Consider the following 13,763-nt stretch of genomic DNA (forward strand, 5'->3'; position numbering starts at 1 on the left):
TATCCCCTGGAAAAAGATGGTGAGCAGGACAGAAGCATCCTCTAAGCTAGCTGTGACCTCTGGGCTGTGATTTAGACCACACTGGATCGAGATATGTTAAGGGCCTATGACCAAAACCAGATGAACATCAAAAAGAGATTTCAGATCTAACCTGGGGAGTTACTAGCCTTTACTGTGGGTCTGAGCAATCCAGTTCCCCAGCCGTAATGGGACTATGCAAAATCAGTATCATAGCGTTTCTAATTGAAATGTTTCTGAAGCATTAACAGAAGAAGAAATTCAGTTCTGTGATGACTTTCAGAACTAAATTCTTAAAAACTGGAAGGATTTTTTAATTTAAAAATGCCATTTGTAAAATAGGGCAAATGGGTTGTAGAACTGCTTAACCTTGAGGTTACATTTGATAATTGAAGGAAAACTCAACTGCATTTCTTTGAAAGGTCAGAATCCTTATGCCCTTTTGAAACACTGAAATTGGTTTTATCTTTGGTACTGCACCAGAGGTATTGCTGCAAAGGGAAGATACAATTATTGCCTGTAGACCTGCCATTTTCTGTGAGAAGAAAAGACTTTATTTATCTTAAAAGCCACACCTTACCTTTTTAGCAATTAACTTCTCTCTTCCTAGCCGTATTCAAAATCCACCGGTCTATAGTGCCTTCTCTTCTGCCTGTGCCCAGTTTAATTGCTTCTTTTTTACAAGTTACATTTGTTAAGTTCTTTCTTTTTCAAAGCTGAACAAATAACTACTGGTGGTTGACAGGCATACCACATTCTGGGGAGGAATTTACTATAGAACTGTCTTCATCTCATAAAATGAGGGAGTGTAAGTATGTGGGCGTGTATTCATCTATGTTTTCATCATTGCCTGTTTGCATATGTTGTCCTTCTTTCTGTGGGCCTCAAAATCTGTGCACTGGAGTTGCTATTTCCTGACCATACGGGTGTGTTGTGAAGATAAATTCCTTCACAGTATAACCTCTGTGGTGTGAGAGGGGGAAAAAAAAACCCTGCTAAGTGTAGCAATAGGTTCAGGAGCCGTTAAGAATTCATGTTGATTAAAAAGAAATACTGGAGTGCTTGCTCTTCTGCTGGGCAAAACAGGTGGGGAGAACAGCATGCAGTCATGTAATTAAACACTACCATAATTCATACCCGTGAGGTCACCAAGCAACATTAATCTGGTATGGCCTGAATTGGGAGTCTACAAGTGAAAGCCTCACTTGTGCTGTCTATGAGAAGGGACACTTTTGATTTATGAATCCAAAGCTGGTGGTTGTATAGAGGACAATGCTGCTGTACCTCCATTTTGTGACAGTGTTAAGAAGTGGGCTTTGTAAAAAGAAAGGCACAGTGGCCTTAAGTATTTAATGAAATACTATAAAATCAAGAGTGCTTTTCACTAGTGTGCATTGACTGACCAAAGGGCTTGAGTTAGCCCTGAGCTGTCAGTTTTGTTGAAATCCTTGCAGTCAATATAAAGCATATGAAGATAAGCGTGAGGTCAGAAATGGGGCATTAAAAGAAGCCTAGGGAAAGGAGGCATGAAATCCCATTAATACTGAGTAAAATCAAATTCTCCTACACACATCTGAGAGTCCCAGGCTCGTATCCTACAGGCATTCTGGTGTGTGTACTTTCATGCATGAGGTTCTCCTGAAGAAGGGGGCAAGGCACATGCACGAGATTTGAGGGATTAGCAGCAAACTTCAGGCTTTCACTTCGATCTTCCCAGTGGCTTCTTAAGCTTCTAGCTATATTTGATCATATTCGACTTATTCGTTCCTGGTGCAAAAAATACTTAACCCATCCCTGTCTCTCTTTCAGTTCTATTTTGGATGTTAATTGTTACAGGCAGATAGGGTCTTGACCTGGCAAATACGCACATGCTTTGCTGTATTTGCATGATTAACTCTTTTGAAGTGAAGTAGATTGAGCCTTTGATATTGTGACTTGACAGAACTCCTTGAAGTGCATGTACCCAGGCTGACTTACAGGTGGTGGGGGTTTAGCTCAACAGTATTCACAGAGTTTAGTTAGAGGCATGGAGGTGGAGAGGGTAATTGCAGGATCAAGACGTGGAGGAATTACAGGTAGCAGAAGAATAACATTTGAATATTAATCAAATGCCACTTTCTTTGCTTAATAGGTTTGATAAAATGGTTTTTGGAGCAGCATTTATTTTTTATCCTGACATTTTGGGCCATAGGATCCATCAGCTCTTTTCAAAAGGTTCTGAGTGGTAGCCAGGCAAGATTTAATTTTTTTACATGCTGATACACCTTCCTCCTGGAAAATTGTCAGAGGATGTCAAATTGAAAAGGTCCAAAATAGTCACGGCAAAGTAATGCTTCCTGACTGGAAAGGTGTGAGAATGCTCTGTGTGATGCGTGGGATTCAACCTGAGAAAATACGTTGTGCGAGATCTGGCCGGTGCTGTGTAAGGCCCCTGCGTTGCCTCTGTGCTGCTGCATCCAGCTCTGGGGTCTCCAGTAAAAGAAAGACATGGACCTGTTGGAACGGGTCTAGAGGAGACCACAATGATGACCTGAGGGATGGAACAGCTCTCCTCTGAGGACAGGCTGAGAGAGTTGGGGTAGTTCAGCCTGGAAAAGAGAAGGCTCTGGGGAGACCTTATTGCAGCCTTCCAGTACTTAAAAGGGGGCTTCTAAGGAACATGGAGAGAGACTTTTTAGCAGGTCCTGGTGATGGGACAAGGGGCGATGGTTTTAAACTGAAAGAAGGTAAATTTAGATTAGACATAAGGAAGAAATTTTTTGCTATGAGGGTGGTGAGACACTGCCGCAGGTTGCCCAGGGAAGCTGTGGATGCCCCATCCCTGGAAGTATTCAAGGTCCGTCTGGATGGAGCTTTGAGCAACCTGATCTAGTTGAAGATGTCCCTGCCCATGGCAGGGGGTTGGATCTTTAAAGGTCACTTCTGACCCAAACCACTCTGTGGTTCTCTGATTCTCAATGCATCAGTCTGAGGTTGTGGATTCACTCTGGATTCAGCCAGTCTTACTGATGCATTTCCAGCACCAAAATGAAAGTAAAGATGTCAGTAGTGTTGAGCGAAGAGGTAGAAGACCCAGCAGCAGCCGGGGTTTGAGGCAGAGGGACAGCAGGTGAAGAACCTCAACTGGTAAGGGCTTGCAGGGGCCAGCACTGGGCTTAGGTAATTGGGGAATGGTTTAGGCTGGAGGTTTAACATCTTGCCTGTGTGGTAGGTTATCCCAGCAGAGGGCATCCCCACACTGCTGGAAATCAGCTCGCACGGTGTGCTGCAGGCTTTTGGGTAGCGTATTAGTATGCTTTGGATATAGTGTTATCACACTTTGTATGCTGTGTCATGTGTTATGGTTGGTGGCGGTGTTCAAAGCCCACGCAGATTCACAAAGGCTTAATTAGCGATAGAATGCGAGGGTGTGCATTTACTTTAGGTTCACTTGTGTAAATAGACATAAATTGAGATTTATGAATAATTTACAGAGTTTGATAAAGGAGGAATGAAAATTAAGTGGGGAAAGAAATACTTTTTGAGTATTTTAAAGCTGTTTTGGCATAGCCTTGTTGATTGGCTGCTGTCTTGTAATGCTTTCACACATTAATTTGTTATTTATTATTGAAATTAATTAGATGTTAAACATTTTTCACAAATCAGACTTGATTTTTTTTTTCCTGGGTGGAGGATAATATTGTTTATTCTTTTGAAAAAGTACCAATGAACTCCTCACTGCCCTTACATTTGTGCTTACACAGTAATTTTGGGAGGGGCTCTGGTAGCATACCCTGTTCAGAGTACTACTGGGACCTAGCAAACTAGAAATGTACAGCTATTCAGAAATTCCAGAATTGCTTTCCTCTCTCTTTTTGGGGTGTCTTTCAAAGGGAACATCTCTTTATTGCCACCACTTTAGTGCTTGGCTACTGAATTGCATGTCAGATCCTGTACACGCTTACCTGTATTGCTTACAGTAGCCAAGTCTAAAATTCTTGTTTATCATTCCCCTGTTGACACAGGTTTTGATTTGTACTTCATATCTTTCTTAGAGAGCTGCTTGCCTTTTGTGACTGGACACTGAACCTGTAGTGAGGATTGTACAGCTGAAATGCAAATATTTTTCAAAACAGCTAGCTTGGTTGATAATTACTGCAAAAGGCAGGGAGGTATGAAAGCTAAGGTGGTTGTTATTCTTTATGCCTCTGTCTAATTTACTAAACTAGTAAAGGTGTGTCTATTAATGCCAGGACCTGTTCTCTGGCCTGGAGGGCAGCTGGCACAGTCTGGCTGCCTCTGTAGTATGGAACTTTCTTACCATCTGCAATGGGCATTGGTACCCAAACTGGTTACTGTGTGGTCTCTGCACCAGGCTAAATCTTGGGCTGAAAAATTAGCTGCGGGAGTGCTAGCTGCCCAGAGTCAAAACTGTGCCAGACATTGTCAGGTTCCAGTAGACACTGTAAGGTTCCTAATAGACAGTCTCAGGTTCCAGTGCCTGGGAATATGCCTGATACTGTTTATTTTGCTAGTATAGATGCAGTTTATGGATTCTGGGTTAATCTATAACTCGTTTCCCTTCTGTGCTTTTTGTTGGGTTGACTTCCTTTTATCACTGTGTTGGTGGAAGAACTTTGCCTTCTTCCATCTCAAGATGTGCTGCTTCAGTCTCTTCATCTTTTATGTTGCAGTATTAATTAGGACCCACTTCACCAACATGTGTTACAGGAGCTGTAGTAGAGGATCTGTGCCATACACACTCCACTAGCACTATTTTTTTGGACTTTTTTTTAATATTTAACTGTATTCATTGAAACATATTCATAGATTATGGAGCTATGGAGGGTCATGATGAATATATTGTCTGTATAATACCACAGTCGCAGAGCATGACAGTCACTCTCCATTGTGCCTGTAATGTCACTTAGAGATAGTCTTTTGTTTGTGTGGGTTTTGTGTGTTGATTTTTTAAGGTTCTGAATTCAAAGTTTAATGTGGCATAGAAGCCACACCGTTTCTAGCCAGCATTCCTATGTTTATGGCTTTCCTTATAATATCGTGGGCCTTATTTCTCCTCAGGCTTCCTGTCTTTGTCTGCAGAAGGAATGACTCCGCTGTTGGCATCTTCTCCCTAAGATGGAGAACTTGGCCGTGGCTAAGTTGTTGTTTTTTATTTTCTCATGGATAAACTGAACAGTCAGGGGTCAGGTGAGGTCTTTGCCCTTCAGTTTCTGTATTAAGTGCTTTGCAGGGCAGCAAATGTGCCAGTTTTTTAGGCCTTAACATTCAGAAGGGTGCTGAAGCCCACCAGGGCTGAGCAATGGGTCTTCTGGCTCCATGGTGAAAAGATTCAGGCTGCTTTCTCCATCAGATACTTACCTGTCTGCACTTCTTTTCCCTTCCACCTCTCAGGGCTGGGCACCGTATAGCTCGTTTTTAGTGGACAAGGATTTTTGCTGTCAGAGAAAAGTATCTGGAGCAGTGACCTTCCCAGGATTTCATTAGTTGACGAGTCAGACAAATGGACACTGGGTATCTGGCAATGAACTTCAATTCCATGAGGGAGCAGACTTTAATAACAGAATTAGAAGACAAGCAACAATGCTTGCGGATTCAGTCTGTAGACAACAGGCTTTTACTAGGCTGTAGGTAAAGCTCCTTGGTAATACATGTTTTTCCACTTCAGTTTTGAGGGTTAATGTTTCATAGTGCTTAAACTGCTGCTTTGCTGCTCATGTAAAGACACTTACCCAGGCAGCCTGTTTCGTTGCAGGTTTCCAAGAAGTACAGTGAGATAGAGGAGCTCTACCAGAGACTGGTGGCACGATATCCAAAGGCTTCTCTTCCGCTCTTGCCTAGAAAAGTTCTCTTCGTGGGGGAATCTGACATCTGTGAACGAAGAGCTGTGTTCAATGATATCATGAAATTCATCTCAAAAGATGAAGATCTAGCAACGAGTCCTGAGTTACTGGAATTTTTAGGTAACTAGAAGATGTGAGTGTCCCCTCTCCCATGAATGTGCTTGATAAAAGCGTTATTAAGCTCTTGACTCAGGTAGTCAAAAATTAGAGAATGCCAGAATAAAGGCTGTCACTGAAAATATCCTCTTGTGCATTTACAGTGCTGCATAGTCATGTTTGCTAGTGTTTTCCCCTCCTCTCAGTGGACACATGCCTCATTCACAATGAAGTGATGATAACACAGTGCTTGCTTTGAAGATTTCTATCCCACTGTTTCTGATCTCCCTTAGACATATTCCTAAGCTGTGATTCAGAACATGTAAGTTCAGAAGGCTAAATGATCATATATTGTCAATGGAGAGATGAACCCTAAAGGGACAGTGCAGGGTCTCCTTTAGTGATCAGCTCTTCCATGTTTTGTGTGGTTTTCATTCCTAATAAAATAGTTAGGCCTTACTGAAGAGGGTCCTAAAACAAATTATTGACTCTGAGAAAGATTTGAATAAAACACAGATTATTTATTAGTTAAACCTCCTTTTTTTTTTTTTTTTTATTTTTTAATTTTCCTTAACCTCATGTCCAGCCCTTGCTGCCTGTTCCAGAGATTCATGCAGTTCCTTTCTTATGCTCCTTGGGCATAGCAGGGAGTCACTGAATGAATGGAACAGATGGGCTCTCTGCTCTTAATTCAGCTGAGAGCTACTGAGCAGGGAATACTCCAGCCTGGTGCTGTGCAGGATTCTTGGTATAGCGTTAGTTTTAAGGAAGTGAAGTTGCAAGGTGCTAGCAGGTCACCATGTGTGAACAGCTGATTTTGCAAAAGTGTCAAGTGTGGCCAGATTAGAAGTTCTGTGAGACTGGGAGCTTCCTAAAGTCAAGAGGGGGGGAAATTGCATAATATTTGGCAAAATCATTTTCCTAATAAGGTTTTGAAGTGTTTGTGGGTTTTTTTCTTTTTTTCCCTGGCATTGTCCTCTTTAAAGTAGACCCCTTGCACAGAGAATTCAGAATTCACATTGATTAACCTTTGTGTGCAGATTAACCTAACCATGGTGCATGTGTCTACAGCTGAATTAGTCTGGACTGTCTTTATACTATGGACAGATTGGGTGCAAATAATGTGACCTGTCCAAAGAAGGGCAACAAAGCTGGTGAGGGGTCTGGAGCACAAGTCTTATGGGGAGCGGCTGAGGGAACCGGGGTTGTTTAGTCTGGAGAAGAGGAGGCTGAGGGGAGACCTTGTCGCTCTCTACAACTACCTGAAAGGGGGTTGTGGCGATGAGGGTGTTGGTCTCTTCTCCCAAGTAACTAGTGATAGGACAAGAGGAAATGGCCTCAAGTTGCGCCAGGGGAGGTTTGGACTGGATATTAGGAAAAATTTCTTCACTGAGAGAGTGGTCAGGCATTGGAACAGGCTGCCCAGGGAGGTGATGGAGTCGCCATCTCTGGAAGTGTTCAAAAAACGTATGGATGTGGCGCTTCAGGACATGGTTTAGGGGACATGGTGACGCTGGATTAATGGTTGGACTTGATGATCTTGAAGGTCCTTTCCAACCTAATGATTCTGTGATTCTGTGATTCTGTGATTGAAATCTGCCTTAGAATGATATGTCTCACCCTACCAAACCATATAAAATTCAGTACATGAACTGCAGAACCTCAAGCTAGTTGTGTACACTTTCCTTACAGATTGTGGAGACATAGTCGATATACTCAGGGGTGTTTAGGGAGAATCAACATGGTAAAACACAGATTACTGTGGGGATAAGATAAGCAGCATCCTAACATTCACTGCCTATCCTGACCAGCACTTTCTTGCCTATAAGGGGAGCATAAGACCACTTGCTCAGTGTAGACACCCACATTTAGTCAATTAAGTCTACCCTGGCTCATCTACTTAGCAGATGAGAGTGTGAACAGCTGGGTGAGATGAGTCTCCCATGCCATGTTACTTTAACAGACAAAAGGATGAAACCGTGAATTCTATCCATTATGGTTTTCACTAGCCTATTTTAGCTAGTCTCATTATTTTAAATCGCTTTCCTGAACATCCAGAGGCTCCACAGTACGGAATAGTTCTCTCTTCATTCTCCTGGGCTTTGCATATAACAGGTATAGTGAGAAGGCTCGGTCAAAGCACATGTTTCCGTTTGGTGAATTTGCTCAGTTGGATGGATTTTGCATACTGAAGAGAGTTAGAACTTCTGGCTAAAAATTCTGGTTAGAATTTTTGAGTGTAAATTGAAGAGCTGCTGTGGAAACTTTTTCATGCTATCCAGTGCTCTAATTTTTGCCCAAATTAATTAAATTAGTAACAAAAAGTTGACTTAATCTCAACTAGCTATGTGAAAGTTGGCTACCTACATCTAAGCAGAGTATTTACGGCCTCTCTGTAGCCAGTGGAGAGTAACAGGCACTTCAGAGGGAAACTCCTGCTCAGGCAACTTTATTTGGATGGGATGAATCATCACGTGGAAATTCTATTGTTTCTATTGACTAAAGAAGGAACATAAATAAGCAAATTAGACATGCTCTGCTACATCTCTGATAAAGTTCACTTCCTCTGTCTTTCTCTACTTAACTACTTTAAATCAGTAAACAGATCATACACATAATGACACACCAGTGGATAGAAGGGACAGCCAGGAATGTTGAAAGAGTTTCACAAAAGCTGATTGTGTCCTTCATTCCCCAAACAAAACCATCAGGAACAGGTGCAAGGTATTAAATAAAACATAGTTGTTATCCTGTGTATTCAGTTTTGCATCCATTATTGTATTTTGCAGGAACAAAATCTACTAGTGCCATTGACTTCAAGGGTAAAAACATTCCTGATGACAAGGAGAAGGAAGATGAAGAAAATGAGGCATTGGATTTTTTCAAAGAAGAGACGACACCTGACTTAATCCCACATCTTTCATCAGTGGAAAATGCCAAAAAAGGGGAGAAAAAAGAAGAGGAAGAAGAGGAAGAAGATTTAGATCCTCTTGGTATAATCAGGTATGCTGGTAGTGCCTTTGTTACGTAGTTTTTAGCCTAGTTTTCCAAATAAATATGGCTGTTCTATGTCACTGTCCCCTCATCCCATCATTTTATAACATTGACCACTTTCAACTGAATTTCGCAGAGGAGGAGGTCTCTGCAGTTCACGAAGGAGGTGTCTCAGTAGAAGGAGGAGACTTTGTCGTGCCTCTTTAGTGCGTTCCTCAGGAAATCCAAGTGACAGAGGGACATTGTGAATGCCTTCATAACAGTCTTAGCTACAGTAGGCACTTCAGTGGACACTGCAGGGTCCCACCACAAAATGTAAAGCCACCAGGGTCCATTGGATGTGTCGTTCTGGAGTACACTGGTGTTTACAGGGTCTGGAACTGCTTTTGAGCTCACTTGTGTCTACAAGGAGGTAAAGTTGTAGCAGTGTAAAGACCAAAAGATCCAACGTTTCAGTCATGCTGTTCACGCATAGACTTTTCTTTCCTTCTTCCCTTATCTGAAGGTGTCACATGCTAAATGCCACTAAGGCATAAGCAGTAACAGCTTGAGAAGCAATAATTGAATCAAAGCTTGCTGATGTTAGTATCTGGGTTTGCTTACCTGTCCAATAATTTTCAGACAGTTATTTTCTTCACTTCAAGATGGAATTTCTCCCTAATTCCCAAAAACATTTCTAACTACTGAAGCCTGAAAGCAAATTTAGTTTCTCAGTAGCTGGGATCATGAGTAGTGACTACTTTTTTTAGGGTGTCTCAGGCTTTAGATGCCCAAGTAGAAAAGGCTTAGCTGTTCTTGATCTTCAGTAAGCACTGACTGATTCAACTGAATTGTTCCAGCCACCCACAGTCGCCAGCCACTACTGAATGTTCTTTGTCTTGGACCCAGACAGTGCTTTCAAAATGCTGCTTCATAGCAATAGGCAGTAACTGATAGTAACAAGCCAGAGCCCTCTCTTGATGTTTCCCAATCACCTTGAATCACTTCCAAGGGGATCATTCACTCCAGGCTCTACGCTGTAGTCTCCCACACTTAGTTGACCCAACTTAGCGTCAACTACAATGATTAATACTGGAAGCACCATTTAGACTTTGGTCCAAATCCTGCCCTTACAATGATATGTAATTGTTGATGTCCAGATAGCATCCTTTTTACTCAAAGTATTTAATCCTTTACATACCACCATAAAACTTTAAATATTATTCTTTTGACAAAGCATGTGCTTCATTACTAAGCATCAAAATTATTCTTTTGTTGAAGAAGAGTTTTAAAAAGTTAAATAACTATTTACAATGAGAAGTTAGATAAAGCAGTACTTCCCACAAAATGGTCCTTAGTTGGTAAGTTTACAAAAGAAGCTGTCCTTTTTTGGATAGGAAAATGATCTATTGGGTTAGCAAATGCAATGTTGTATTTTCCGAGTTACAACAAGTAGAAGCTGTAAAGAACTTGCTGTGCCAAAATAAGCAAGAAGTTTGCTTTTCTGCTCTGCACAGTTTGACATAGCATTTGAAAGTCTTGATTATTTTGGTCTTTTCATGCATTGAAGGATGACAGGATCTGGTATTTAATCCTCGTTTAGTTTATTGCTTCCATGCCTTTCGAGAACAGAATTCTTACTGAATCAGAATAACTTCATTTATATAAGAAGTGTGGTCTTTACTGGTACAGAGCTGCAGCATGACATGTTATGAAGTCAGATGTTTTTAACCCTAAACCAGTGGTTGGCTATCAATAAAAAAATCTCCATATGTATTTATTATTATTTTTGCAAATCTCACATGTACAGTGTCGAGGCAGAGGCATGAAAGTGGAAACAATCCTGAATATCATTTTACATTGTCTGTATTCTCCTGTAACTCACTCTGCTTCCATGGAAGATCTTTTCAGTTCACATCAATGGAGATCAGATTAGATAGAAGCATCGTATCCCAGTTTTATGCCATCTAGTAGTGGATGTCTAGGTAAGACACCAACGGCAGCTGTCAGCGGATGGGCATTTCTTGGGTCACCATTTTAGGGTGTCTTCTATGCCCATTAAAATCTTGGGTGCTTACATGCTTTAAAGAGGGAGCTCACAGGCCTCACAGCTTTAGTGCTTCAGATGTGCTTCAAGTTACTGTGGGATGGGGATGAATAAAAAAGGAAATGATGCAGACTGGAGGGATATGTTTAGTAGTAAACTGCTCCCTAATGCATAATAAATTCAGGTTAAAAAAAGTAGAAAAATCCATGATCCTTTCCCTTGTGAAAAACCTTTGAAAGGTTGTAAAGTCAGCACTGAAACAAGCCAGTCCATTCCAAGCAGTATCGGTGGCCGGGGTGCTTTGAGCAGCAGAGCTCTGACCTAAATTGAATCATGTGTTTGGCATAATCTTACAGGTTTTTTTCTTTCTGGATGAGGATGAAACTACTCCAGTAGCACAGGCCTCCATATGTTGTCAGCACGCTTCATTTGGTAACAACTTTTCCTCCTGGGCCAGGAGGCTTTCACTTGGATTTGGCCCAGCACTGCTGCTGTGCTGCTGAACCAACAGATATCCAGTTAAATGTACTGGCCTTAAGGGTAAAATGCTAAACTAGGGTCTTTTTTCTGGTTTTGTATTGCTGGTGATCATCCAGGTGGAAGCTCATAATGGTCTGGTTCCTTCTGCCTGGAGGAGACATCCCAGCTGGGCTGATTCTCTCCCTTGCGTTCAAAGCTGTGTCTGAGTTGCTCTTTCATGTCTGGTGGGCGACTCACTTGGCAGTTTGCTCCTCAGCTTTAGTGAGTATACATGATGGTCTCCAAACTTTGTGTTTCTTCACTACATGATTCTCATGCCCAAAAGCTTCCTTTCTGTGTTAGCAGGGTGATCTTGGGCCATGTCAGGGATTCTTAACAATAGAAAAACTGTGTTTTTTTTCTTGTCCAGATCAGGAACATTTCAAAAAACATAATACATGTTTCTGATGAAGTTTTCAGCTTTTAACATCCCCCCTCCTTTTTTTTTTTTTTTCTTTTTCTGCCAGGCCTGGTTCTTCCTAGAATAAAACGTGCTCAAAAATGGGTTACATTTGTGGGGTGCAGTGTTGAAATTCATTTGAAATACATTTTTGAGGAGTGTACTTTCTCCTCTTCTCCTACTCTTTTCTTGATGGTTTAGAGTATTGTTATTCCACTGTATTGTCACCAGTTACTGTGCAAGTTTTTGTGGACATTTGCAGAAATCTTTTCAGCTTTGGACAGAATATAAAGGTCCTGTAAGAACAAGCACTCCTAATACTGAGTGAGGTGGTCCTTTGACATCAGCTGTGCAGCAGGGAATGAATAGAGTGTACTCACTTATAGCAGTGGCACATTTTTAGCTCTATTTCATTTTTCTTGGGCAGAGTAAGTGTACAGCGACTTGTAAGTCACAAGGCTCTCGTAACCAAACCATTTTTTTTAAAGTCAGCATGTCTTTTTTTCTTTTTATTTTTTTCTAGTAAGCCACCATCATTAGAATATCCCTTTGTTAAAATGTTTTGATTCCTTTCTAAGTGGGAAATCAGATATGTAGCACCTAATGGTGCTTTTACAATACACCTGGGTTTTTAAAGGTGCAATATCTTTTAACACTGATGTATTTTAAAGGATTTTCCTGGTAAATTACAGAATATTACTGTGTGGCTAGTCACAATTGCAGGGGTTTCTCCAAGTGGAATGCCTTCAGGAATGAAAGAACCAAGAATCTGAAAGAGGCTAATCCTCTGAAGGGAAAGGCATGGAAGACAGCCACAAGATGGAGGAGCTATTTGTCCGCAGCTAGGGTATTCTTGATGATACTGCTGAAAATTTTGCAATGGAAAAAAGGTGTACTTTGCCGGTGGTTTGAGAGAAGATTTGCATGGAGTGGAGAGAGATGTGTGAAGCAGGAATCCTGAGCAGCATCAACACTAGTCAGCTCAGCCATGCCAGGGCACGTTGGCTGAGGCTGACTGGGCAGTGTCTGGCCATGTCTATACTGTTACGTTCTCCTGTCCTCCAGATTAGGTTTGCTGCATCCAGAATGCCCACTGGAAATGGCTGCTGGCTTGTGCTGCCTCCTGGGCAATGAGTAGGATGGTTTAGGAGAAGGCAGGTTGTCCCATGCCAGGAGGGTGCCAGGGACTGTGCTAACAGTTGAATTGTCACACTGAGGTCTTGCGCTCAGACCCAGGGTGTGAAGTAGTTACTAAAAAAAATAGTGTGGCCCTGAGCTCCTCTGCCCACAGGGGTTAGCTTTCTGCCTGCTGCCATGTTTGCTCCCAGTCTGCCCTGAGGGTTCCTTAGGGAACCTTGCTTTCTTGCTTTCTGTAGGGAATTCAGGCAACCGGTTGTGGATTTTTTCACTTGATCCAATGAGGATCAAGTTAGGCATTTCTATCTCTGAATCTTAAAACAGTTTAAAAAACACATCACGGTAACTGAATTGGGTTTTGTCTCCTCCCTCTGTGGATGAACTATGTAGTTTTATTGTTTGTAGGCTGAAGCCAAGAGCTTTAGCATCGTTCTCCTCTGACTTTATAGTTAAAACAACTGAATTTAGTACTTGTATTGAGTTTACTCCAATAAACCTGAGACAGCAGCTGATTAAAGTAACTCAGAACCAACTCCTCTGAACAAAGCAGCAAAAATTTTGCAAAAGGACTTTGAGTGCTTCATGGGTTAACGCATGCAGCAGCCGTGTGTATGCATTTCTTCAGCTGCAATCAACTTCTGAGGTAATATTCGCTCACCAGCTTGGGAGAACCCACCTTTTCCTATGCTTTTCTTTCCTGCCTCCATCAGCCCTCCGCAGCCCTTGCAGG

General features: G+C 41.8%; 1 protein-coding gene across 1 annotated transcript in view; it reads left to right on the forward strand.

Moving 5' to 3' along the window:
- Positions 1–13,763, forward strand: part of HS1BP3 (HCLS1 binding protein 3) — a gene marked incomplete at both ends in the record, with an annotated part of 50,357 nt that overhangs the window by 11,552 nt on the left and 25,042 nt on the right. The window contains 2 exons of the mRNA XM_081997089.1: positions 5,774–5,981; positions 8,747–8,960. Of these exons, the coding sequence (XP_081853215.1) occupies positions 5,774–5,981; positions 8,747–8,960 (422 nt within the window). The remainder of the gene's footprint in view (positions 1–5,773; positions 5,982–8,746; positions 8,961–13,763) is intronic.

The sequence above is a fragment of the Phaethon aethereus genome, assembly GCF_964289735.1.
Source record: "Phaethon aethereus genome assembly, chromosome: 3".
Taxonomy (NCBI): Eukaryota; Metazoa; Chordata; class Aves; order Phaethontiformes; family Phaethontidae; genus Phaethon; species Phaethon aethereus.